The 26,439-nt window shown below is 41.0% G+C and overlaps 2 protein-coding genes across 2 annotated transcripts in view; one reads left to right on the top strand and one right to left on the bottom strand.

Moving 5' to 3' along the window:
• Window positions 1-897: 897 nt before the first annotated feature.
• LOC122841342 (myocilin-like) lies at window positions 898-3,339 on the bottom strand (the record flags this gene model as incomplete). Its single annotated transcript, XM_044134598.1, has 2 exons — window positions 898-2,560; window positions 2,754-3,339. Coding segments are annotated over 2 exons (1,524 nt in total), but the record flags the coding sequence as incomplete, so codon positions are not given.
• Window positions 3,340-9,823: 6,484 nt separating this feature from the next.
• Window positions 9,824-26,439, top strand: part of dnm3b (dynamin 3b) — a 37,166-nt gene continuing 20,550 nt past the window's right edge. Inside the window, exons 1-15 of the mRNA XM_044134787.1 lie at window positions 9,824-11,015; window positions 11,339-11,702; window positions 13,514-13,587; window positions 13,827-13,976; window positions 15,200-15,403; window positions 17,096-17,194; window positions 19,221-19,381; window positions 19,708-19,850; window positions 20,061-20,196; window positions 21,639-21,706; window positions 21,894-22,032; window positions 22,210-22,296; window positions 23,000-23,070; window positions 23,216-23,270; window positions 25,221-25,334. Of these exons, the coding sequence (XP_043990722.1) occupies window positions 11,542-11,702; window positions 13,514-13,587; window positions 13,827-13,976; window positions 15,200-15,403; window positions 17,096-17,194; window positions 19,221-19,381; window positions 19,708-19,850; window positions 20,061-20,196; window positions 21,639-21,706; window positions 21,894-22,032; window positions 22,210-22,296; window positions 23,000-23,070; window positions 23,216-23,270; window positions 25,221-25,334 (1,662 nt within the window). The 5' untranslated portion in view covers window positions 9,824-11,015; window positions 11,339-11,541. The remainder of the gene's footprint in view (window positions 11,016-11,338; window positions 11,703-13,513; window positions 13,588-13,826; window positions 13,977-15,199; window positions 15,404-17,095; window positions 17,195-19,220; window positions 19,382-19,707; window positions 19,851-20,060; window positions 20,197-21,638; window positions 21,707-21,893; window positions 22,033-22,209; window positions 22,297-22,999; window positions 23,071-23,215; window positions 23,271-25,220; window positions 25,335-26,439) is intronic.

Below are 26,439 nucleotides of genomic sequence, written 5' to 3'. Positions count from 1 at the left end.
ATAAACGTCAGAGCTGTGATTTAAATGCAGTTTCCCTTTTGTCCCCCAGGGGGCGGCATGTAATACCTGCTCATCTTTTAGATATTTCTTAGAAATAATTAGTTTATATCGCAAGACGATTTTATTTTGAGGTGACCGTTTCTAAGTATAATGTTGAATTTCAAGTAATTTTCATGTATAATAACAGGGGTTGTTATTAAGGTTGACATAACAGAAAAATTGAATATATATCTTTTTTTCCCTCCATAAAATGTTCAGATATGGAATTTGTAGTGGACTGGGAAAAGTTGTAGAGGAAAAAAATTATCAAATAATGATATTTGGGGGCGGTATCCCAATTTGATACATGCACATGGCCAATTATCCCCTCCTATTTCTATGAAGTGCCTGTAAATAAACTACTTTTCTTTATAGCAAAGAATTCTCCTGAATTTATTTGCACAAATACATGTAAAATATTCATACATTATTGGAAAACCCACACACTCTGTTCCCATTTGCTTTGAGACTGGTCCGTGTTTGAGACAACGCAGGTGTTGCGAGCAAATTTTCACTGCGCAAAGTTTCAAGTGTAAATTTTCATTTGGTACAGTAAAAAAAAAGGCCTTATTGTGAAAGCTGTACTTTGACAGTTAATTGTTTGATCCACATTTTGTTTTGTCCTTGTTATTCTTTGGACTCATCATACCCTGCAAATGTATTCACACAGTTTAACTGTAAATTGTAAAGTATTTAACCATAAATCGAAGAGATAAACCAACACAAGGTATTAGTAAAAGTAATTGTGAAGTGTTTTCATCCATATATAAATATTTTATTTGGGGTTGACAGAGTCAAGAGATCTGAAGACAAATGCGAGAGAAAAAAAAAATCAGCAATTTAATAAGAGAGGCAAAATCTTTATTGAACAGTTAAAAACAGAGCACAGAAGATCCACTATGTGCCTCACAGCTCTTATTAAGACACATTAATTACAAGGGGAAAAAAACATTGAGAGAAACTCTTAAGTCTGCAGTATCTAACTTTTACAAAAATATGTTCTTTCATTTATTTACTTGTTAAAACTCTTTCTTGGGACAGCATAATACGACACCGATAATGTGTGAGAAAATCAAGCTTCTCCTACTCCATCCAGTGGTCCTATTGCCATCTGCAGAAGTGCACCGCTTCTGGCCAGAAATGACCAATCAGAGCCAGGAGGAGGTTTTCGTGTACACTTTTTCCAGGAAAACAGTTCATCCAGTATCCTCTGTGGCCATGCTAACTAGCCTTAGCGCTCATGACAGACTTCATTATCTGGAAGAAGCTGTAGTGTAGCAGAGAGCAAGGGAAAGATGTGAGCAGCGTGTACATGTGGGTGATCAACAGTGTTAAGACCCTGCTCCCGGTTCTCATTGGTTGTTTCTGACCGAGTGCTGTATTTCTGCAGATGACACAAAATGGAGTCAGTTTTAACAAACGTGGAAACAAAGACAAACAAAAAGACAGTTTTTTAAAATAAGATACATAATGCAGTTTTTATTTCTCTTTTTAAAAAAAGTGTCAAAGCTTTACAAAAATCATGCCCAATGAAACCAGTTGTATGTAGGTATGTTCTGAACACGAGTCTCTTTAAGTCCCATTTAGCTTCTTCCTTGACCAACCCATCCCAGTCTCACATCGTAGGTGACCATGTGGAAGTTGTCCCAGGCGTACAGCTTCCTCTGGGCATGGTTGTAGTCCACCATGCTGTTGTAGCGGTACTTGTTCACGAAGGGCACGGCGACGGCCTGGCCCTCACCAGTGGCGGTGTCGAACATGTAATTGATGGTGGTGTTGGGTGTCGTGTAGCTGGCCACCGTGTACAAGCGTCCACACACCATGAAGGCATTGCCAACCGCGTTCTTCCTGATCTTGGTCTCCCAGCTCCTCCTCACTTCCAGGCTCGCGGGATCCAGCTGGGAAATAACAATCGCCCCCTTCGCTTCACCTGTGCTGTAGATGACCCACAGCCCCTGCTCGTCCGCCGCCAGGTCGATGTCCGTGTAGCCGCCCCAGGAGTACGGGTGCTGTCCGTGAAAGCCGGCACGAGGCAAGTCCAGACGGGATGCAAGACTCTCTGAGGTGAGGTTGTAGCGAAGCAGGGTCCGGCTGCGTCTGCGCTGGTAGTACAGGGAACCTTGGTACACGGTGGCCCCTGTGCTTTCCACTGGCTCCGGAAGAACCAGGACCTTCATGGGAAAGCCTTTGGAAAACTGATCCATATCTTCATACACAAAGAGCTGGCGGATTTCTTTACCAACCGAATCGATTCGCCACACCGTCTTGTTGTTATAATAGGGCCCCTGAGGGTCTGGATCCTGAAGCCACACTCCATACTTCCCTGTGATGGCATCAGCTTTTCTGTGTAGCACAGGGTCTCCCACAGACAACAACTCTCCGCATTCTGAGGAAATGTTGGAACTCATCTTTGGACTACTTGCTCGTTGGTTTCCCTCAGGAAGGAGGTGGGATGCAGGGACCTCTCTCACCTCAGCCTTCATTTCCTGATAGGAGGTATTTTCAAAGTGATATCCACGGTCTGGGAAAAAAAAAAAACAGAATGAAAAACAATCAGTTTTTATTATGTCAAAGAAATAGTTTTATCTTGCGCAAGATGAAACTGTGAAACTTCTAAAGTTGTTTTCTGACAAAGCCTGAGGCCTGGAAACCTGGAATCTTCATTGCCACCACAAAAACATTACCGTAAATCTCTAATTCTAGAAACAACATACCTCTGAGAGGTCTGTTTTCATGCAGGGTTCCACCTGAGGTGTGCGTCTGCTCGCAGGATCTCTGCCGGAGCCTCTCCGTCTCCCGGTTTAGCTCGGCCACTGTGCCCTGCAGCTTCTGGACTTGTGCGTTCAGACGCTCCTGGTCCAGTTGCAGCTGGTTTCTTTCTCTTGTTACCTGGGCGTAAGCCTCCCGAAGATTCTCCTCGCTGCGCCTCAGCCCGCCAGAGGCGGTTCCCTGCTCCCCTCTTGCTGTCAGCTGACTGACCAGAGCTTCAAGCAAGGTGAGTCTGGTCAGGACTTCATCCATCTCTGATTTGGCACTTCCTCCGGGGCAACTGGACTCCTGCGGACTCACTACAGCGAAGGAGTAGACACAACGTCCGTTGGGATCATTGGAGCGGCTGAGAGAGGCTTGACCTTGGCTTTGAGAGAACACAGCAAAGCAGGATAAAGAGAGGAAAGACAAGAGGTGAAGCATTTTGGAAGTCTTGATTGCAGCTTTATCTGTTTCTGTCGTCTCTGTTTTCTGCCTGTCTGTCCCCGTCAGTGCAGCTTGATGCCTGAATCCCAGCAGAACTTTGAGTATTTATGCAGAAAAGACGAGGGGACGGACCAACCAGGGGGTGTGGAGTGTTTCTGTAAGTGCTCTGTGTGTTTCTTGTTTTGTTTTTTTCTGATGGTGAAAGGGGTGTGCCGAGACGAACAAACAACATGAAAACCAGAGTTAGGTAGTTACGTTTACTTGAGTAAATTTTGGAAGAAAAAGGAATGGTTTTATAAAGGATTGCTACTCTTACTCACTTACTGGATAGGTCACTTACTGTATAAGTAAGTGACCTATCCAGTAAGTGACGTTTCTGCATACAGTAAAAAAATAAACATATTTTAACCAGAAATTTCCTAATCTCAGTTTCACTTCCATTAGTATCTGCTGAGTATTGTGTCATTTAGAGATAAGATGAATAATGTTGTAAACACCATATTGCCTCTGGAAGCACGTTACCCTTTACCAAATGTAAGTTTTAATTTCAAATTTTATATTGAAGAAATTATTTTGGGGGGAAAAAAATAATTATTCTGCTGTTATCAAATTTCAGCATAACTTCATATTTTTGTCTGACGTTATTTTAAATGTTAAAATAATATTAAATACTTTAGTTTTTTTCTGGGTATTCAAGTTTTTACTCTAACTTGAATACCTTGAACTGCTACTTTTTACTTGAGTCAATTTGTGATGAAGTAGGGCTACTGTTACTTGAGTTCAGCTCTTGTGAACTCAACCCACCTCTGCTGAAAACCTACGAGCGGAAGAATAAACCTTTTTTTTCCCCCCTCCGTTGCTGAATTCCTGCTTTGTGCCTCAGCGTTTGGTATGCCTCTACAGGTTGTTTTGACCGGACAATCTCTTTTTCTTTTTATGTGTCTAGCCGCCGTCACCGGCAGGTAGTTTTTTGTTTACTTCCTCAACAACTAATAGTTTCCCCATTAAACCACTGCATGATTAACCGTAATGAATCCAGTTTGCGGCCACAACACAAGGGTGAAGTTACGACCGGAGGGGGAAAAGGTGGAGAAGGAATGTGTCGGCAGCGACTCCGGGGCAAGGCGGCGCTTCAGATGGCCGGAGAATGGAGCTCTACAGCCGAGCCGCATCACAGCTGGGCAGGATGTCTGGCACAGGAGGCAAGCTAAGCTAAAAGCTGATGCAACGTGACTGTTCCCTGTTTTCGTCTGGGGCTGGAGGGGAGACCTTGAAATTCAAATAAGAGAATCATTTATGCCGCTATGTGTGCATATTCGTGGAGCTTTACTGTGTAAAATGAACAATTTCAACAGAAAAATAATCCCTTTTGGCCCTCAGCAGTGTGAGACAAATGTTTTTGTTTTCCAACTCTTAAGTGGAGATGATAAGCATACGCAACAGGCATTAGCATATAAATGTGAAGTGGAAGGACTTCACATTTGGTGCATTATTATTTTACAAAGAAATATCTGAAAAGAGTGACGTATACCGGAGGCGGGTTGATCGATCCAAAAACCATCGGTAATACCAATATTAATTCTGTATCACTTTTGATTAGATACCAGCATGCTAGGATCAATACTTTAGTTTCACATTCCATCTGGAATTTTTATTTTATTTTTGTGTTTTAGTTTTTCTACTCTAGATTAAAAAAATGTTTTAGTTTTGCTCCCAAATTATATTTTGCACTTTGCTTCATTGCTAAAAATGCACATAAATCCTCTTATAATGTTATTAATGTATTTTGTTGACACTTTTAAAATGTGTCTAAATTCTGTCTTTTGTTTGAACCAAACAATTCAAAGGAAGACCACAAAAACACATAGAGGTCAGAAGTCTGATGATATGAAAATATCCATTATTTACATTAAGTAAAAGTTATCAGTATCGGCGATACTGGCCCTGTATTTATTTGGTATTGGATTGATACCAAAATATGCAGGATCGCACACCTCTGTGAAATATCTACTGCAAATAAATTTAATCCATTTCATAAATCTGGACTTAATGGTAGACTGGCAACATATTGTTGGGTTATTCTTGTGTGACCATGACCCAGTCAAAGTCTTTCCATCAGTACCTGCTTATCCTTGCAGGGTCACGAGGAGGCTGGTGCTTAAGGTGGTAAAATGTTGAAGAAGAAAAAAAAAGAAGCACTTTGTCACCTCATCTCGCTCTGCTTCTAAGAGTTACTCTCTATTTCTCGTTCGTCTTCCATGTGAACACAAAATATTTACCTCAACATACACACAAGAAATGGAGGAAAATGCCGAGGTGCTCATCTGTGTTTCCATGAGATCAGTCCGCTGCTTAATTAATCTGTCTAGTCTCCAGCCCACGGAAAGTCTCCGGGTTCCACAGTGTTTTTGCCATGGAGGTGTGTTTTTCTTGAGCAACGTAGTGTTTCAGGAATTCTGGTAAAGCCTCTGCCCCAGAGTTAAACCAGAGGGGATCATGGCGGGAAACTGGAAGCTCTTCCATAAGCTCCCCCAGAAGGCAGAGCCCAGCCGAGCTGTCCATCATGCTCGTCCTTTGTTATGAACAGAGTCGTTGGAGAAAGGTTTGATTTCACTATTTGTCACATAGAATGGTTGCTGATTTTTAGCCCTCTTCTGTTCGAGCAAGACGGCTCGTATCTCCATTTTCATGGATTTCCAGTCAGAACTTTAGAAGCACACAGTAATTTATTTTTGTTAAAAGTTTGTATTATTGTTTTTCTAAGATGGGATAATTACACAACAATTTCAGTGATTTCGGGGGGTTTTTACGAGAACTTCAGACACTTTTCTGTTGGAATGCCATCCATCCATCCATTTTCTGTTCACCCTTGTCCCTAGTGGGGTCGGGAGGGTTGCTGGTTCCAATCTCCAGCTACGTTCCGGACGAGAGGCGGGGTTCACCTGGACAGGTCGCCAGTCTGTCGCAGTCTGTTGGAATGTTTGACAATTTAATTTATTTCCTTTATGGTTGGGGTTAGCATAGCCACTGCACACAATTCCACTTTAGTTATGAACTAATCTCGCTCAACAGCTTTCGCCCATTTACTCTGATTTGTCCGGCTCAATTTCTGCCGAGCCAATCAGCAAACAGAAGGAGAAATGGTGAACTATGACGTCGAAGCCCTTCAGTCCGTGTTGGCCACGCCTCCAAATGTTGAATTAACACTAACAGCCGCCTCTTTCGGCTCTGCACTTTTCTCTCGGCAGTGGAGCGTGGTTGTTTACAGTGCAGGAAATTTCCGGTATGCCCCACAGCGTCAAACTGACGCATTACATACGTCACCGCCAAACGTTAGCTGTTGGGTAACATTTAGAACAGAGTCCAAGTAGGAAACTGTCGTTTCTCAATAGCCGAGGGTCCAGACCAGAATATGGGTCAATTAATTGGATTCCAAAAGCAGATATTTATCTGTTTTGGGGATTATTGTCCCATTGGAACGATCTCTTGTGTCTATTTTTTTCCCCCGATAGCCTAGATTAGAAGTGGGGAGATCTGGTGTTTTCCTGATTAATGACTACGTCATTGGCTGGTTCCAGTCAAACCTGGTCACAAATGGACATGAGTTGCCTGAAATGACCAGATGCGTCAGAGTACCAAGAGCTCCCGAGAACTAGAACTGCGACCTCCACTTGAGAGTTTGATCGGTTGTTTGTGTGTGCTCGACTTTGCTTTACTCCTTCAAACATCCTCCTTGTCATTGCCAACCTTTTTTTTCGTCTCTCCGACGTTTCTCCAGAACTCGTTTAGCGTGTCCATGTGGGCAGCTGAAAATTTCAGGGAATGACATAACATTTTCAACAATGTATTGTGAATGTTAACAATGCCACTGGAGTAACCTGTTTGATCTTCTGATGTAAATTATGGCATGAACAATTTACAAAAGGAGCATAGACCAACATTCTCAGATGGAGAAACAATAAATGGTTACCTTGGCAGTTCTCTCAGAAGCCCTCTGAGTTTGTCGGCAGCACATTTTTTTTCCAGGATTATTTCCAAAGGGCCATTTGTCTGAAGGTGAATTTCATAACACCGTACAACAGGGAGAAAGAGACCGGGGGCTGTATGTGGAATTCACCATCAAAGCAACCGTTGAAAATCTAGATCGCCTCCTCAGAGGTCTGCAGAAAGAGTTTGATTATTGATTTCCTGTGATGGAAAGCAGGCCCAGAGTCAAATAATACCTCAGTTCTCTCAGATATTTATGCAAATAGTGGCTGCAACATATTCCATGCTCTCAGTGAAGTAACGCTCATGGACGACAGTCATTTGCTCACCAGACTTGCTTTTACAGGCACAGGTTGTTGCGTAACATGTCTGCACCGGGGCTCATTTGACTTGTTGATGTGAAAAATTAGAATTTCAAGCCATATGAGGACTTGGAGCTAGAACACCTCCTCTGGAAAGGTCAATGGTCTGATTTTGATGATGCGCCTCAGTACTTTGGCTGAAATGGTTTTGCTACTCGGAGCTTTCTGTGAGCTTTAGAATGTCTAAACCTTCTGACCCGAGAGTGACGAAATATGAAGAAGTCCAGTGGCTTGTATAGACTGGAAGACGTCACTGGATGTCAAAGCTGAACAATGTGCATGATTCTCTCACCAGGGAATGTGTATCAAAGTGTTTCAACTGAAAAAACAACTTGTAAATCTCTGAAAACATGGCGCTAACTTGTCAGCCCAGTCCTAATATTTATGTCTCTTCTGGCATCTAAATATCTACCTGTACACTGTAATTCTAACAACTAGCCTACCTTCTTGCAGACCGTAGCCTCTCCACCATGTTGCTTGGAAGTCAAGCTCCCAGGATTCCTGGCACGCTGCCTGCATTGAAAGTCTTTTTTTTTTTTTTTTTTTTTTGCTAATTGCAGTAGCAGCTCTCGTTCCATCTGCGCTCAGACTGGATGTGTGTAAGCCGCGCGGCGCATCGCTAAGGGTGAAACGTGTTTTCTCTGGTTTTCCTCTCTCTTGCAGATGACAGAGTAAGCAAGTTTGTATTACTACTGCTGTGAAGTCAGGCAGAGAGTTAACGACAAAGCTCCAAACACAAACCTTTTCAACCACATGTGTGTCCTCATCAACACATTAACAGTTGGTTTATTTGGCGATCGGAAACATTGAAATGTGACGTGAAAGTGGAAAACAGAAGGAATGTGTTAGGGAGCACTGTTCACGAGCAGGAAAGACAAGAATATGATCAGACACCAATAAGCTACAGAGTAGTAATAATGAAAAAAACAAAAAGAATTTCATTGCATGGTCTTAACTTGTGTTTTTACTTGCAGTGCAACAATTGCAGTTTTCTGGCTGAAACCTAACCCTAGCCCAGTTCGGATTTTGGCCGATGTCGATTGTTATTTGTCTAAAAAGTTCCAAAATATATCGACAAACTCGATACGTTGGTAACAGTGGGGTGACTGTTGTTAGCCACTGGTGTGCAGACTTCACCCGGTCTACCAGAACAACGTTTTTCACAACAGAGCAAAATGGGACAGTAGCTGATTTTCAAACCATTGCAGGAGTAGATAAGATCGGTGAACATGATCGATTTCTCATGCAAGCATCAGCCAATCGCAATCACTCAAAATTAAGGAAATCAAGGCCAGTTTACTTTTTTCCTGTGTACACTGCTCAGCCATAATATTGTAGTCTCCTTCATTTGGTCTCCACAAACTGTGTAATCTGACACCTGTCTCTCAGAACCATCTGCAATTTGAGCAGCAGTATCAGATCATTATTTGCTCCCAGCATGAATAACTAGTTCACTGCTTTCTTTTGACCACTTTACATACTGACCACTGCAGACTGGGAGCATCTCACAAGAGAGGTGCAGTTTTAGAGATGCTCTGACCCAGTTGTGTGGTCGTCACTGTCCAAATCCTCTGGACATTCCCAGTTTGAGGAGACGATGTTAATGGGCAACTTATTCATAAACTCCTGAGAGTTTATGAAAACAAACGTCTTGGATGTGGAATAACTACAATTGGCTATTGTGGATAGGAGAAAAGTGGAGTCATTTTTTGCTGAAGAACTCAGAAATGTTCAGGTTAATCTCAGAAATTTCCTTGAAAAACACATGAAACTCATAAAAGTGAGTTTTGGAAGTCAAATGTTTTTTTTTAGTTTTTTTTTTACTTTTGAAACAATTTTTTTTCTAGAAAATTCTTGGCTTTTCAAACTCTGAGATTTTCTAGATTTTTCTGGACAATTTTTGAGAATAATCTAAAAAAAAATTTCTAGAAAGTTTTTATCTGTGAAATTTATCTGAATTTCCCTTGTTTTTTGTTGTTCATTTGTTTTTTTATTTTAGAAAATTTCTGAACTCATGCTTTAAATTTCTGAGTTTTGTTCTAGAAAATTTTTGACTTTTCAAACTCAGAAATGTCCAAGATTTTTCTTGAAAATTTCTGAGATTAACCTTTGGATTTTTTTCTCACAAATCTTCGATTTTTGGTGCTCATAAATTTCCTTATATTTCTAGAAAATTTCTAAGATCATTCTCAAAATTTCAGAGTTTATTTATTTATTTATTTTTTTACGCAAATTTACGCCGTCCTATATAACCAATAAGGTCGTTCGTGGCGGAGACAAACGGTAGAGTAGATCATTACCGCCATCTAGCGTTCACCACATCATGTTGCGTCGACTCCAGAGGCCTGTCCATGATGACAAGGGCAAATTCAACACTAATGACATTTTGTGGCCTAGAAATGAATGAGCGACCCTAATAGCTTTGCTTTATCTGCCCTCGGTGCATTTCAAGTCTGCTTTCAACATCACAGCCAGAAGGCCTTTAGGAGCGAATTAGACCTCTCCTTCAGATCAATGACGGATCTCATCTGTAGCCAAGAGAAGGCTGCCTCCAGCAGCGGGCGCAGATGTTGGCCTGCGAGAGGTTAAGACAGCATACATTCCGCATGACCGCCTCCACCAGCAGGAGTCTCGGACACTAGTGGCAGTCTGGGCCCAAATGTCATTCTTGTTCTATCTTGAATCTGTCGTGAATCCCGCCTGCCCTTGCGAGGCCATGTTTTCCACTTCTTTCCCAAATCTTTCTTAATTTTAAATTTTTTGCAATGTGCATAAAACAAAGCGATATGAAACGGTATATACCAGTGAATGTTTTTTTTTTAACAACTGGTACTTTCTGCACCCACTGCGGGGATCTGAAGAGGCGCATCCTCCTGTGTGTGTTGCAGCGATGCGCAGCCGTGCCGCATGACTCACGACGGGGGCAGGAGCGGCGAAGGGGATGTAAACAGGAGGCCGGCTGCGCGAGGCCTAACCTGTACCCGCTCGACCAATGGGAAGCCGCGCTCCGCCGCATCGCTCGCCGATCCCTCTTCTCTCATTGGTCCTCCGTCGCGTCGGTTGCAGCTTCTCAGTCACACCGCAGAGAAGCTGGGAGAAAGAGACGAAGGAGGTAGACATAGAGAGGGGGAGATAGGGAAAAATAATATGATTAATCTGTCAAAGGCGAATTTCTGCTCGCGCTGACGTTCGACCACAGGTGCGCGGTTTATTTTGTGGACTGTGAGCCGACGGTGTAGTGGAAGTAGGAGCGCGTGGCGCTTGTGTAACCTCGCGGAGTGTCGACGCTCGTCTTCCGCCGCCTGGTCGTTTCAGCACCGGACAGCGACACACCGGCGAGCCGAGACGCGTAGAACCAGGAGGGGGGAATCTTGAGGTTGAGCGAGCCTCCTCCTTCCGCCACCCCCACCAACGAACGACACAGCAACACAGGTGAGCTTCACGCTAATATTGTCACGCGTTCATCTGACGCTATCTTTTTAATTCATTAAATGTCGCGCGACGTTTGCGCGTGCAGAAGGGCAGGTGGCTCGGTGTTTCTTTATTTGATTTTTGCATGTTCCGGTTGGTGAATGTCCTTGACAGCAAAAAGCTTTTCTGGACGTATGTGTGTTTGTGTTGGAGAGCGAGAAAGAAAGGAAAGAGAGAGAGAGAGAGAGAGAGAGAGAAAACAAAACAAAAAAACAGGTTGTGCTCCTGCGCAGTTCGTCTCTGTCCTTTTTCTGACTCTCCCTGTCTTGTTTCTGTCTCAACAGCCCGTCCGACCCTCGCTTGGCTCGAGGGTTGGGGGGGCGGCAATGCGCGGCTAGATGACTCCGCCACATCAACAAGCGCCACGGTAGTCCTGGACTAATAATACAGCAGCGCCACGTCCTCTCCTCTTCTTCCTCCTCCTCCCCCCCCTCATCTCCCTTCTGTCTCCATTCGCTGATTCCAAGTCCTCCTGACTAAAGGCACCATGGGAAATCGTGGCATGGAGGATCTGATCCCGCTGGTCAACCGGTTGCAGGATGCCTTCAGCTCCATCGGCCAGGCCTGCAACCTGGACCTGCCGCAGATCGCGGTGGTCGGCGGGCAGAGCGCAGGCAAGAGCTCCGTGCTGGAGAACTTCGTCGGCAGGTAAAAACTGACCACCGGAAATAGGATAATCCCCTTCTCCCGTTTAACCTTGAGGATGACGTAAGAAGCCACGCAGTGAGCGAGGCTGTCTGCAGACCATCATTATTTGCCACTCAGTCAAGTCCCGTCCTTCAGTTTTTCCAAACCAGCCGCACTGGGTCACACACAGCCACGACTTTATGTGGGTTACAGCAACACCTTTGGGGATTCTGGCCCAATAAGCATCCAGAGCCCGGTGTTGCGTGGCACCAATTCCAGTTCAAACACTGGGGAAAAAAAAACAACTTAAAAAAGATTGAGTTTGTTAAACTTCATCTATGTTTGTTTAACATGTCATCTTAATAAGTTTAGTATATTTACTTTGATAAAATTAAGTTGATTACTCGTAGCAATAAAAAAAAAACAAAAAAACTTGGATAACCTGTTTTATTTTTTCCTGTTAGGGATTGTAGTTCATTATGAAGCAAGTATTTCCATAAATCAGTGTAACCAATTACTCTGTAAGGACGGCAGCATTGGCTACATCATAAGTCACCAAGTCAGGTCATGGCTTTTGTGCTTTACATAATAAAAAAATATCATACAGTCACTAATTGTGAAACAGGCAATAAACATTTGTTTATTCAAATATTTGGGTATGTTTAAAGACATCAAGAAACAGTCAGTAATATCGTATTACGTTGGATTTGAGTTCACATTCAGAGACACATAAATATAATTACAAAATCAGCCTTTTATCACCTGAAGAACATTTCTAGGATTAAAGGACTAATGTCGCAGCTAGATCTAGAGAACTTGACTCTGACACCCATCGCTTTTTTGCACAAAGCCACAGTTTTATGCATACAAAGCCGGTTGCAGAAATACTCTGTTGGGTGGAACCTTTTTAAAACACCACCCACTTGCAGCATCTCTCACTCCGGAAAGCACAAATGAATATTCATGGTGTTGCTCTGGAATTTTGAGTTTAAACAAATAGGGGTAAATCAGGTGAACGGACGAAGTCACGCTTTAGCCCTTAACACTTATATTCATATACATAACTCAGTCTTTCAAAATTTGTAATAGCATTGTTTCTTGTTAGCTCTCAACAAAAACCCAACTCTAACCCACAGTAATGTGGTTCTACATGCCCAAATATTTCAGTGCACTGATTCAGTTGGGTGCGTTGATTTAGTCCTCCTCCAGCCGTTCAGTGAGCGCCGCCGTGCTGAGTAATGGCCCGTCTGTCCAGCTCTGGCTCTGCACTCTGCTGAATGGACTCACGGAGGCCTCATCATTTTTTCAAGGCTCGTCCTGTTTACGCCGTCCCCCTCAGGGAGTATTTGTTGATAAGGTTTCCCGCAGCAAGCCTTTAGCCTCATAGGTATAGACTTTTAGCTTCAGATTATGTACGCGCACACACACATACACAAGCGTATTCATCACCTGTGTGGATAGCCCTCCAGAAAACGTCAAAGTCATCGTTTTTGCAAATGAGCGAGCGCCCCTGTCAGCTCTTCATCCGGACCTGCCTTTCATCGGGTCGGAATGTTCTGCCCACTCGGTCAGACAGACACCAGCTGAAAGCTGCAGGCTCGGTTTTGAAATGGCTTCTGGTTTGAGCCGTTTCAAGCTCGCTAACAAAATTCTTTTTTTTTTTCCATTAAAGAAACCGCAAGGAAAACTCTGCTGCATCTGGCGTGTTGTTAGAAAACAAGCAGCACAGTCCACAAACAGTTAGCATGGGAATAAAATGAGTGGCTCGTCACTGTGAGTTCACAATAAAAGTGGCTTTAAAAGGATTTTTTTGATTTGTTTTTCCTCTTTAGGGACTTTCTGCCCCGTGGTTCTGGTATCGTCACCCGCAGGCCTCTGGTTCTGCAGCTCATCAGTGCAACCGCTGGTGGGTTCCACACACATTTCACACACCCACACCAAATAACAGACACATTTTGTCCACTCACTCACACATCAACACACACAAACGCGCACACACACAAAATCCTCCTTTCTTTCTAAATGGTGCTGCTTTTTATTCCCTCCTCCGTCGGCATTTTGTTCCACTCAGTGGAGCCATTACTAATCTTTGGTGCATGTTTTTCTGTTTTTTCTTTTTCCTTTCTTTTTTTCCCTTCCCCACAGAATGGGCTGAATTCCTCCACTGCAAGGGGAAAAAGTTCACCGACTTCGACGAGGTGCGCCAAGAGATTGAGGGCGAGACGGATCGGGTCACAGGGGCCAACAAAGGCATATCTCCTGTCCCCATCAACCTGCGGGTTTACTCCCCTCACGGTACGGATGAGCTCGCTCCCCGTCTCTTCTTCTTAATGTTAGTGACAGACCGGTGAAACTCTTCTGGATCTAAACAGGGTGTGACAGGATGTGAGTCATGGCAAATTGCCGGCAGATGAAGGTTATTAAAGCTGTGTCACTGGAAACAAAGACAAGGATGTTCTGTAATATGGTGTAAATTACATTTATAATCTGTAGGAATAATAAAACAAATCACCTAAGGAGGTAGAACTACTTCAGATTCCATATATTGGTAATGATGTTGTGCTGTAGGGATTTGATCAGACCGATCAACTTTCCGATCAGGTAGCAGCTAAATTGCTAATTAGAATACAGCACATAGCTGGTATGTAGCTATGTATTTGGCATGCAGATTAGCAATAGGAATAATATGCCATTACTGAATGCCAGATGGAGAGAAAGGGATTCCAAAATAATAGTAAATCAGCATTAGTGAGATAAATATTACACTTTGGCTGCATCGCTAACAGATGGGGTTTGGGGGAAATTTACAGGAACAGCATAAAAGGGGCTAAAGTGTTCTTCCTCCTGTGATATACTCTTTAAATGTTGTGTAAAATGTAATTTACACAGTATTGAAAATATTTTTCACAAAACATAAACTTTTATTTACCTTGATGTTTGTTATGAGATTTCCATACCATCGAATCACTAATGTCTATTTAAACTAGCTATCAAAACTAGCATGCTAGCTTGTAAAGATAGTTTTATGTTAAAGAGAAGAGAGGCTGTTTAACTTTGAACACAGTATATGTATTATTACACTACTTCTTTAAAATGCTATAAGAAAATCAGACCAACATGTATTTCTTATGGTGAAATACATGAGTTGTTTGTAAAGTTACACAGTAGAAAATTAGCAGCAATAATTTGGTTTATGTAGCTTGTCATATAAAAAAAGTGTGGGTGTTCATTATTCAAATTCATATTCTCACCATGTTTTTCCTACATTTATAAATGTTACAGTTCCAAACTAAAAACTGATTTTCCATGAGTAATACCATTTAATCTGAGTTATTCAGTGTTAATATATATACAAATATGTAATGTTTTATTCTTTTTATTTTTTGTCATTTCACGCTAGTGTGGTGCTGTGGGGGTCCCCCTGGTGGCGCGGAGGCCCCAAGCAACCACTTATCTCGCATATCCCTTGGTCCGGCTCTGGAAAACGTCTCATTTATTGCATTCCTGTGACTCTGCAGTGCTGAATCTGACCCTCATCGACCTGCCGGGAATCACCAAGGTGCCAGTTGGAGACCAGCCTGTGGACATCGAGCAGCAGATCAGGGACATGATCATGCAGTTCATCAGCAGAGAGAGCTGCCTGATCCTGGCCGTCACCCCGGCAAACACCGACCTGGCCAATTCTGACGCCCTCAAACTGGCGAAGGACGTCGACCCCCAGGGTAAGGCAAGGAGGCTGCAGCGTTAGACGCCGAAAGAAATCAAAGCTGAAAGACGTGACCTTGTGTTTGATGGCTCGGGTTAAAGCTCAACAGGGGATCTCTGTTAGCTGAGAGAGGCTGTCCGCTGATTTTTGTGCTTTGACCTCTCTAAACGTGGCGGCGACAACCTCCCTGCAGGGATCAGATTATTATTAGAAACTGGAGTGTTGAGAGAGGAGAGACATAAAAGATTAAGAATTAAGTGTAAAAAAGAAAAAAAAAGAAAAGCAGAATCAAAACAATAATAATCAAAAATGGAAATGAATGAAAACAGGAACCAAAGGAGAATCAGGGTGAAAATATATATTTGATGGCCCCCAAATGTAAGAATATAGCGCTGGGAATAAAAGCCCTATAAAAGCCTCTAAGATCCATTAAACGCAACCTGAGACTGTAGTAAACAGGCAGGAGGTCTTCTATTAGCCTAACAGTGAAATACTGTCAGATTTTTATTGGCTGCTCAGATCACCAGACATGGGCTTATTGGCCAGATTACTCCATGTTTAGCTTGCTGTTACAGAAAAACAGATATCAGGTTCTATAAGCCAAAAGACAGCCGTTCAGTTTTTTCTTCTTCTTCTTTTTTTTTTTTTTTAAATCAAAACAATCAATATCCATGTTTTTATACAATAGATGTAGATGTACATGTTGGATTTTATTTTATTTATTTTTTTTTTTAGAATACTTTTATTTTTATTTTTCAAGAACAATATAATAATTATTAACTGACAAGACAAAAATCAGCTCAGGAACAAAACCAGTAACAATAACACCGGAGTATTCTTTATGTGTTTTTGTTTAAAAAAAAAAAAACCCAGAAAGGATTTTGGAGAGGGTAATCATTAATAATTAATTAAAATATATAGTATATTTTGGATTTTAAATGAGACAGAAACTGGATGGGATGTTAAATTATTAAATTGTTGGGAAAAAAAATACATCGTTTTCAAATAAAATCTGAAAAGTGTGGCTTGCCTTTGTATTTAGCCTGACTGAGTCAGTACTTTGTCGAACCACCTCAATGATCAGTGAGTCAACACATCAAAAAACTGGATTTTTTTTGCTCATTGTTGTTTGCAGTCAAATGTAGTAAATGACTCTGAAGATTAGTTTTCAAGTCTTGCTCAACATTTTCCATTCTCTTTAGGTCCAGACTTTGAAAGTTCCCGTTCCATCGGCAGATTATTTTTCTCATTTCTCTCTTAACCAGACATTTTTTTCCATGTTAGAAGTGAAATAATCTGCCAGGGAAACTTTACTAAACTTTTACTTTTTCATCAATATTGAGGAATTATTGATTTAAGCTCCTGTATTTCGCTAAAAAGTGACTTGTAAGCCAGTTTTATATTATTTCAAGCGTACTAAGATATTTTCACTAAAAACTAGACCAAAATTACTTGATAGGTTTTTGTGTTTTTACAGTGTATCCGAATCAAGGGACTGAACACCAATGCAAGCCACACATTTTTGTTTTGTGAAGGATTTTTAAATCCACATATCCTTTTGTTTCCTTGACAAAATGATGCACTACTTTGTGCTAGACTGTCACAATAAATACCAGTTCAACAAAGTCTATAGTTGGAATTTGGTAAAATATACTGTTTGTATTATTCTTTATATTTTTCCTCGTTTCACTCCTTTTGCTTTATCAAGGCTTAAGGACCATTGGAGTGATCACCAAACTGGACCTGATGGATGAGGGAACAGATGCCCGAGACGTTCTGGAGAACAAACTGCTGCCACTACGAAGAGGTGCGTGTTTTTATCCAGAATAAGACATTTTCTGCTACAGATGCTCTGATTTGATATTAATATCTGTATCGATTACAATATTGATGAAAATTATAGATCGGATATCGGTGGCAATGTTCCCAATCCGTAAACTCAGATCGATTCAGTCTAATTCTATGCTTTGTGCTCTGAGTTTTCTGAACCATTTGAAAGAAGGTTTACTGCTGTTTATTTTTTCTCAGCATCAGTTTTGTCTTATTTATTTTACATCGGTTGTTCTACTGTGATTCCATTGACTGTACAAATTAATGTTTGTGAAGCTTGTGAAGATACTGGTGCAGGGGCGCCGTACAGGGGCCCTTGGAAAAGTTATGAATTCCAAGGGCCCCTGACCGACAGGGGGCCCTCCGCAATTTATTTGTTAATTTATTTTTTAGAGAAAAAAAAAACATTGGGGTCCTGTCAATTACAAAATTAATCATATTGTGTTTTTCTAAAATAGTTTTTAGCAGTAAAAATCAAACGTTACCCCTCCCAAACCAAAATATTTGCCCTGAACTCCCCCTGGATGTGCATGAAATGGTTCGTTCCTGCTCGGATCTTGAGGTGACGATGTTCAACAGCTGTCAGTAGAAAACAAGAACGACTGTGGCTGTTACTTTGCTGCTAAGAAAAATAATAAAGTCAGGATTTCCAAAAAATAGAGAAACAGAGAAAGAAGAAAACAAGAGTGTCATTTTATAACCCAGTTTTTCTCCAAGAGAGGTGGGTGGACTGTGTGCGATTATCAGCCATTTAGCATAATTAGCTTAGCTACAGACTGTTTGCCTCCATTTCACTAACATTTAATGAATAAAGGAAAAAATGACCAAGATATTCATATATTTAACTTGTCCCTGTACCTTTTACCACTTAACAACAGATGAGTCAATCAGCAGCAGCTCTAGGCCCTCCTGACCCGTCCTCTCCTGAGTGAAATTAAAGCTGTAGTACGTAACTAATATACAAATATATATTTTTTACATATTTGTTAAAACTGTCATTATGTTGTGAGAGTATGTCATGAGAAATAATTTGTGAAAAATCTAGTTCCTCTGCTTTCTCAAAGTACTAGGAACAACCAGTCAGTGGCCGGAGAGTTTTATTGCTGTCAATCACAATCTCATCTAGTGCTGCTCATCCTTCCTCCCCTTGCTCTGTGTTATGCTGCAGCTAGCGTAGCCTGTTGTAAATGCTCAGTCTAGTTAGCAAAGCCACCAGTGACGGCAGATAATGATTTTCCTGTAATGGTATATTGTTTCTCCACCATTAGCACATTTAGCAGTGAGTGAATGAGGTTGATTGACAGCACTAAGATCCTCCTCCTGGTTCTGATTGGTTGTATTACTTTAGCCAATAATAGCAGCTCAGGGAGCAGGTGGAGGAGATTGATTGTTTTCACAGATTATCTGTCTCATAACAAACTGACTTTAACAAATATGGAGAAAACATATTTTTTTTTATTAAAGTTATATATTGATGCTTGAATAAAAAGCAACTATATAAAATTTTTTGAGAAGTCTGGATTGCTTCATGTACATTTTGCATGTTGCCTATGACTGTTGCTCATGGGGAGAGACATTTCAGTAATATAAAACTAATAGAAAAAAATTAAGCAGCCTACTTGCAAACTGTATGCAGACTGTTTTGAACCAAAGAAAGCAAGTTGCAATCCTTTGAAATTGTGACGCTTTTGAAAGGTCCGATAAACTAAACAAATTGTAACAGCATCTGCGTGGGGGGCCCCAATAAAAATTTTGTCATGGGCCCAAGATTCCTGGCGGCGCCCCTGTACTGGTGTATTTAAGTGTGTTCAATTATCAAATAAATTTGTAATTCAGTCCCTTTTGAAAAACAGAAACACTTCAAGTCAATTCAGATGATAGTAAACCTCACATATAGGCATCGGAAATGAAAAAATGGATTGGTGCGTCCCTCCTTTCTACTGTCATGGTTTAATTCGTTTATCAGGTTGCATTCATTAGAATATTCCTCTCACATATTCCAGGGTACATTGGCGTGGTGAACCGCAGTCAGAAGGACATTGATGGCAAGAAGGACATTAAGGCGGCTTTGGAGGCTGAGAGGAAGTTCTTCCTGTCCCACCCGAGTTACAGGCACATGGCCGACAAAATGGGCACCCCTCGCCTGCAGCAAGTGCTCAACCAGGTGATGATGGATTTACCCTCTCTGCTCTCCCATGGTGCTCTTTACATAATTAATAAGAGGGTGGCCTACTTTTTTTTTTTTGTCTGTGTTCTTTTTGCTTCCATCACTCACCACCTTCCATCCTGCCCAGCTCTAAATAATTTATAATTTCACAGAATTCCAGATTTTCTCTGGATTGCTTTTGGATGAATATCAGAATCTTATTTCATCACAGTGAATTACGTGATACGATACGATAAAAAAGATTCCAGGTAGTCAAAATGCAAATGTCATTTTATTCTGCATTTGATTTTAACTCACATCTTGTTGGATTTGTGTCTCCTTAGCAACTGACCAACCACATTCGGGACACCCTGCCAGCTTTCCGCAGCAAGTTGCAGGCCCAGCTGTTGGCTCTAGACAAGGAGGCGGAGGAATACCGCGGATACCGTCCCGATGACCCGTCTCGCAAAACCAAGCAGCTGTTGCAGTCAGTACCGCTTCTTTTCCCACAACCGAAGCAACATGAGACATTGTTGACTAAAGACCATGTGAAAGGAATTTCTCTCCTCCTTTTGTTTTCTGTTTTTTGTTAGTTCTCATTTTTTAAGTTGTCAGAAATCAGAGCTTGCTGTAATTAGCTGATATGTGGTTGTTGTTATTGTTTTGGTTTTTTTTTTGCACATTTGTTGTGTTTCAGGATGGTGCAACAGTTCTCTGTTGATTTTGAGAAGAGGATTGAAGGCTCGGGGGATCAGGTGGACACGGTGGAGCTGTCTGGTGGAGCGAAAATCAATCGCATCTTTCATGAGCGCTTCCCTTTTGAACTCGTCAAGGTGAACTACTGTGTATTAAATCTGAAAAGTCGGGAAAAAAATGGGATAAACACAGTTGTTTGCAACCCTGGTAAAGGTGGGCAAAAAGCTTCAAAATACACTAAATGAAACTTTAATTGCAGCAGTATGATATCACTATTATAAAACAGGATCTGTATTGAAGAAATAAAGTTGGACGATCCATATTAAATTTTTCATCACATGCAGTAGCTGAGTTTCAGTTACAAATGTTTGCCAAACTTTGTCGATGTGCTGCTAATGTAGAAAAAACACATTTTTGTGATTGCTGATTCCATTGAATAAGTTTGTTCATGCGGTAACTCATTAAATAGCGCACCAGGAAGTGGTCATCCTCCTACCACGTCCTGCCGTTTCCTTCATCGTTTTCGGCAGTAGAAACTTCTTGTTGTTGATCACTGGACTCGTGTGATACTGAAAAAAGTGTTTTCGTCGCAGTTTTGTGAAAAATCCTAATTTTGATACAACTGGAAAAACTGCCTCATCCTACCGCAAAAACTTTGTATCAAAAAACGTGAGTTCTCTTTTCTTTTCTTTTTTTTAATTTGGCGTCTTTCTGTTGAGTAAAAGTTTATTTTCAGAATTCCAGTTTGCTCAATTATATGGTGAGTGGAAACGCAGAAAGGGAAACGAGAGGGAGAAAATGGCAAAGCTCACCATTAGGGGATTGCAACAGAGACTGGTATCTTGGGGTAAGCAAGTCTCCATGACAACCATGAGATCTTGTCTACATGACAAATAGTGATCCATCCATCCAGCTCCTGGAAGTGATCAGGGCAGCACCACTGATAAATATGGTGAACATCACTTAACATGGGATTTATCTCCCACTCAATAAAATGACTCAAACTAAAGGTAAGATTTAAAACATCTGGATTTGTGTTACAGCAATAAAAATATTGATGTATTTTTAAAAAATACTTCAAAGAAAGCATGTTTAAAACATCTGAAGTTATGTTCCTTTAAAAAAATTACTCAATGATTCAGAAATCGTTTACAGATTCATTTTTCTTTGCAAATCTAAGATAGATACTTTTAAAACATCTGAAATAACGTTACTGCAATAAAAGATGTTTTTGTATTTTAAGGCCTTTTAACACATCTTTACCAGAGTGCAAGGAAATGTGGAGGACGCTGCATATAATCGCAAAGTTTGAGCCTCTAAAGATTCACTTTCTTTAAAAATAGACAAGTTAGTGTGACTCAGTTCCTAGGGCTAACTCTGTTTTTTTTGTTTTTAGAAAACAAAGAAAAAATGTTCTACAAAATTGTTTTCTATTCTGTAGCTAAGTATAAAATATTTAAGTGTATAAACCAACAAGTACTCTGTGTTCAGTTATTGAGCTAATCCCTTCGTTAGCTGAACATGTAAACTATTTTAAAGGAAGTGTGTGGTTTTTTTAAACTCTTGTTTTCCGCTTCAGATGGAGTGTGATGACAAGGAGATGCGGCGTGAGATCAGCTATGCCATCAAGAACATTCATGGTATCAGGTAGGGGTTTCTGTATTTTATTTATTTCCTTTAATTATCTCCCATAATAATTCTGCTTGTTAGCAACACAAAATGATTAAAAAAAAATCTTTGCTGTAAAAGTTTCCACCCACCCTGTGTGGCGTAATTCATACGCTAATGCTAAACTGAACAACAACCAGTCCGATCATTTCTTTTCTTTCTCCAGAACTGGGCTTTTCACCCCTGATATGGCGTTTGAGGCTATAGTGAAGAAGCAAATTGTGAAGCTGAAGGAGCCATGCATCAAATGTGTGGACATGGTCATCCAAGAGCTGATCAACACCGTGCGCCAGTGCTCCAACAAGGTATCCCCCCCCCCCACTGCCCTCCCCGCAACTCATGGCGATTGTGGGGCTGCTAAATGACAAGCTAACTTTAGTCAATCGTAAAGCAGCGTCTGAAAATACCAGCTTCCATAACAACGTTTGACGTTTCCCATCTGTGGATGCGCTGATATGCTGCGTGTTTTGTTTTGTTTCCAGCTGGAATGCTTCCCGACGCTCCGCGAGGAAACCGAGAGGATCGTCACCTCTCACATCCGGGACAGGGAGAGTCGCTCCAAGGACCAGGTAAAGACCGCTCTGTGTTCAGGCTATACTTATCACATTAGTTACTAATAACTATTACAAAGGAAATTCAGATCTGTAGTTCTCCTTTTACTTCTTAAAAACAAAACTCACGCAAAGGTACAGCAAGAGGTTAATATCTGACCAATTAATTTTAGGTGAGGTTATTTTAGGTTAGCTTAGCTTAGCACAAAATATCCCCTGTAGTAGAACGAAAGTCTCACAGTTAATTATGAGAAAATTTAAAAAAATGTATTACAATATGGTTTATTGCTATTTTTAAATGGAAAAATGTATCTAATGTATGGATTATTTCAGGTGTTTATTTGATTTTAAGCACATTTTTGTCTTCTAAAACGTTTTAAAGATCAGTTAAAATTTTAGCACAGTATTAGCTAAAACAATTAATTGTTTTAAAAGTCTTATTGATTTTTAGATAAACCTGTGGTGTCCAACTAATTGAATAAATGTGGCTAAATACAGCAAGCCTTTTTCAAGAAATTGTGACCTAAATCCTGATTTTGTTGATTAGAGCTGACTGAATTGTTTTCAGTCTTTTTTTCCAACTGATACCAAGAAAATTATCAAAATTATGTAAAATAAGGCAACCTTGCAGAACCGTTTTTTAATCACGGTGCTACTCTACGCTCTTGTTCCGTCTTCATCCAGTCGTTTCTCATAATAAATATCTTGTGTGTCCTTTCAGGTTCTGCTGCTGATTGATCTGCAGCTCTCTTACATAAACACCAACCATGAGGATTTTATTGGCTTTGCTAGGTAAACACGAAACCATCTCACCTCAATTCAACACGGCAACTTTTTGTATTTTTAACAAGGTTTGCTGTCACTCTTCCCCACCTACTTTCTTCTTATTTTTCTGATGTTCCATCTCTGCGTCCATGTTGCTGTTGCCATGGCGCAGCGCTCAGCAGAGGAGCAGTCAGACTAACAAGAGCCAGAGTTCAGCAGGAAATCAGGTGAGCGTATTCTCCGTTTCGTGTCAAAATACAAATGGTGGCACACGAGGTCGAAACTGTTGATCGCATCGACACGAATCAGAGACGGCACAGAAAAATGGAAACCACCGAGCTGAAACGCTTTAACTAAACCCTCTACTTGGTTTAAGTTAATCTTTTGCATAGGATGAAATTTAGGATTTATTCACTTCACTGCTATATTTTCTACAGTAAAATATCATTCATATTTATAATTATTTATCCCCCCATGCTTTTATTTAACAGCCAAGAGCGGACGTTTCCCACAGATTTTCTTTCCCCATGTTTTCTCAAGAGAGATTTACTTGGTATCTTAAGAAAATCGTTGAGATATTAATTAATTATCTCGAGAAAATTGTTGGAAAATGAATTTATTATCTCAAGAAAACCACCGGGAAAAAGTGGAAAACGTTCATTCTCGGTTTCTGCGCTTCAGTGTTTCAGATAGTTACCAATTTTGAAACAGTAGCGATGCACCGAGAAATCAGCTTCTGATTTTAGTCATTTTATCTGGGCTTTACAACAACAGTGAATTCCTGTTGAACTGTAGAGCTGTGTAATGCATACTGCTCTCTCTTCCTCTCTGCTGATGTAGATAGACGTTGGTCAAAAGCCTCTTACACCCCCAGTTATAGTAAATGAAAGAATAAAACAATTTTTTTCTCTCCCATATTTTAGATTTTTCTTCTGAGAAAAGGTCTGAAAACCTGGTTATGGGTTTGTTTTCAGGTGTGTGAAAGAGTAAAGAAATCCTGCATTTTGTTTGAGTTAGTTTTTAGTTATATATGTTGCACAACCTGGAGGATTTAACTGAACTTGTACATTTTCTATGATACAGGAGGGCAGCGCCGTACATTTTTGAAAAACAATTGTTTTATTCTAACATTTCATTGTTAAATCAGTTAAATTTATCCACAATATATATAAATATATATATTTATATATATATATATATATATATATATATTATATATGTAAAATGTTAGTTCTTGAAAGAGATGAACTATAATCATGACTGGCAGGTCAAAGTTTACAAAAATAAATCAAAGTGGATTCTGTGATCGGTGCATCTCTACTGAAAAGTGCTTTTTTTTTTTTTTTTTTCTTTGTTTAGTATCACTTTTTCCCCCACCATCACGCCTGGTGTTGTTGAAACGTTTCCCTTTGTTTGAACCCTCCCTGTGTCGTAAAGGTGCCACCTTGCATTTCATCCCCACCCCTTAGTGAGAATCTCAGCTGCCCTCTCGAGGGTGTCTGTCGGTGAGTATCGCTCATCCGTGGGTCGTGGTTTGCAATGTCGTCTGTACCTGCTGCAGTTCTGCTTCTCGCCAGTGTGTGGTGCTCTCCAGCACCGCTTCCATTTTCCTCCAGTGACGCTCCATAGGGATGCTAACTGATCGGTGTGGGGCTGAGACTTTTTCTCTACTAAAAAAGTTGCTGCTCTAGTTTTTTCTTACTTTTTCCCCCCTCCTAACACCAGTTCCACCTCTATTTTCATCTCTTCCTGATGATCTTCAGCACTTGAGAAAGAGATTTTATAAAGATGTAGGTAACCTCTTTAGTCAGTCTTAGGCGGTGCAGGTCTGACAGTAATCTAACCCAGTAATCCCTTGGCACCAGACCTGTATGGTTCCGTTTGTGTCGGGGTTAATACACTCAACACTGACGACACACACACACACACACACACGCACGCACGCTTTATCTCTGGTAGAAGATAAAGCCTCTAACCGGCATCTATCTGTGAGTGCGGCTGCACTGAGTGAGTCACAATCACACACCTCAGCTAACCTTCGCGCACGTTTCGTCTCACTGCCTTTGCTCAGATCACATGATCAAAATGTAACCAGTTTGCTGTTTCCGACTAACATAAAGCTCCTACGGTGAGAATCTTTTTGCCGCTCACGCCTCGGCTGCACCCTCTCCCCTCAGGTCATCCGTAAAGGCTGGCTGACCATCAACAACATCAGCATCATTAAGGGAGGAGCCAAGGAGTACTGGTTTGTGCTCACTGCCGAGAGTCTCTCCTGGTTCAAGGACGATGAGGTGAGCGTGATTCAGCTACCTTCAGTTTTATTACATAACAATATCTAATATTGTTATGTGGAAAGGGGTAGAAGTGAGGCTCTATTGAAAGGCATAAGCAGTGGATAACTCTCATTGGGTCTTCATTTGTATATTGGTCGGTGACTTTAAGTGCCAGGAAAGGCTCCTTCAAATAAAATGTTTTATTTGTGTAGTACTTTTCTAAAAATACCTCAGATGCTTTACAGGAATTAAGCAAAATTGCAGAAAAGATCACTTAAACACATCAAACAAGTTAATTAAAGGAAAAAATACACATTATTCATTCAGTACAAAGCTAAATGAGTTCAGAGGATGAAGCTAATGCTAACCTTCCCTTTAATGGCCCATTTCAACAGCTTAAAGTCCACAAAGGCTCATCATTAGGGCTAGACAATAAATCAATAACATATAGCGATAGTTTTGCTTTAGCTGCTCGACCTCCCATGGCCAGCTAAGCAAAATAGGCGACATCAACTCACTCACTCTTTGGTTATGTAGCAACAACCTGCTGAATTTTCGCCACCATGCCTTTCAAAATGAAAAACAACAGTGTGGCATTAAAACTGTGTTTAAAACTGGAGAAGTCACGCCACCAGTTTGGCAGGATTTTAGATATTTAAAACAAAGAATGAATCAATAATTCTTAATATCGACCGAATATGAAAGGCATATGTCGTGATACGTTTTTCAGCCATATCGTCCATTGCTGCTCCTAATCAGACTTCCAGCTGGAAAGCACCAGAGTTAGGCACAGGAAGTACTCTTTGTGTTGCACTTTTAAATATATATATATATATATATATATTTTCCCACCAGGGGGTCTTTTTGTGGGCTCTAGTGTCCCTTATATGACAGTAGGCTGACAGGAAAGAGGGAAGGAGAAGGGGTAAGACATGCGGCAAATGTCGGCCGGGTCCGGGAATCGAACCTGCGGCAGCCGCGTCGAGGACTCAAGGCCTCCAAATGTGGGTTGCGCTATCCCCCACGCCACCACAGCACGCCGCTGTGTTGCACTTTTAAGTTAAGGAAGTAATAATAAACAAAAACCTACTCAAACCATCAAAATAGTGGGTAAATGACTACT

This window comes from Gambusia affinis, linkage group LG12 (assembly GCF_019740435.1).
Source record: "Gambusia affinis linkage group LG12, SWU_Gaff_1.0, whole genome shotgun sequence".
Classification (NCBI taxonomy): Eukaryota; Metazoa; Chordata; class Actinopteri; order Cyprinodontiformes; family Poeciliidae; genus Gambusia; species Gambusia affinis.
Note: the sequence above shows the minus strand (reverse complement) of the source record. Positions and strands in the feature narration are given on the sequence as shown.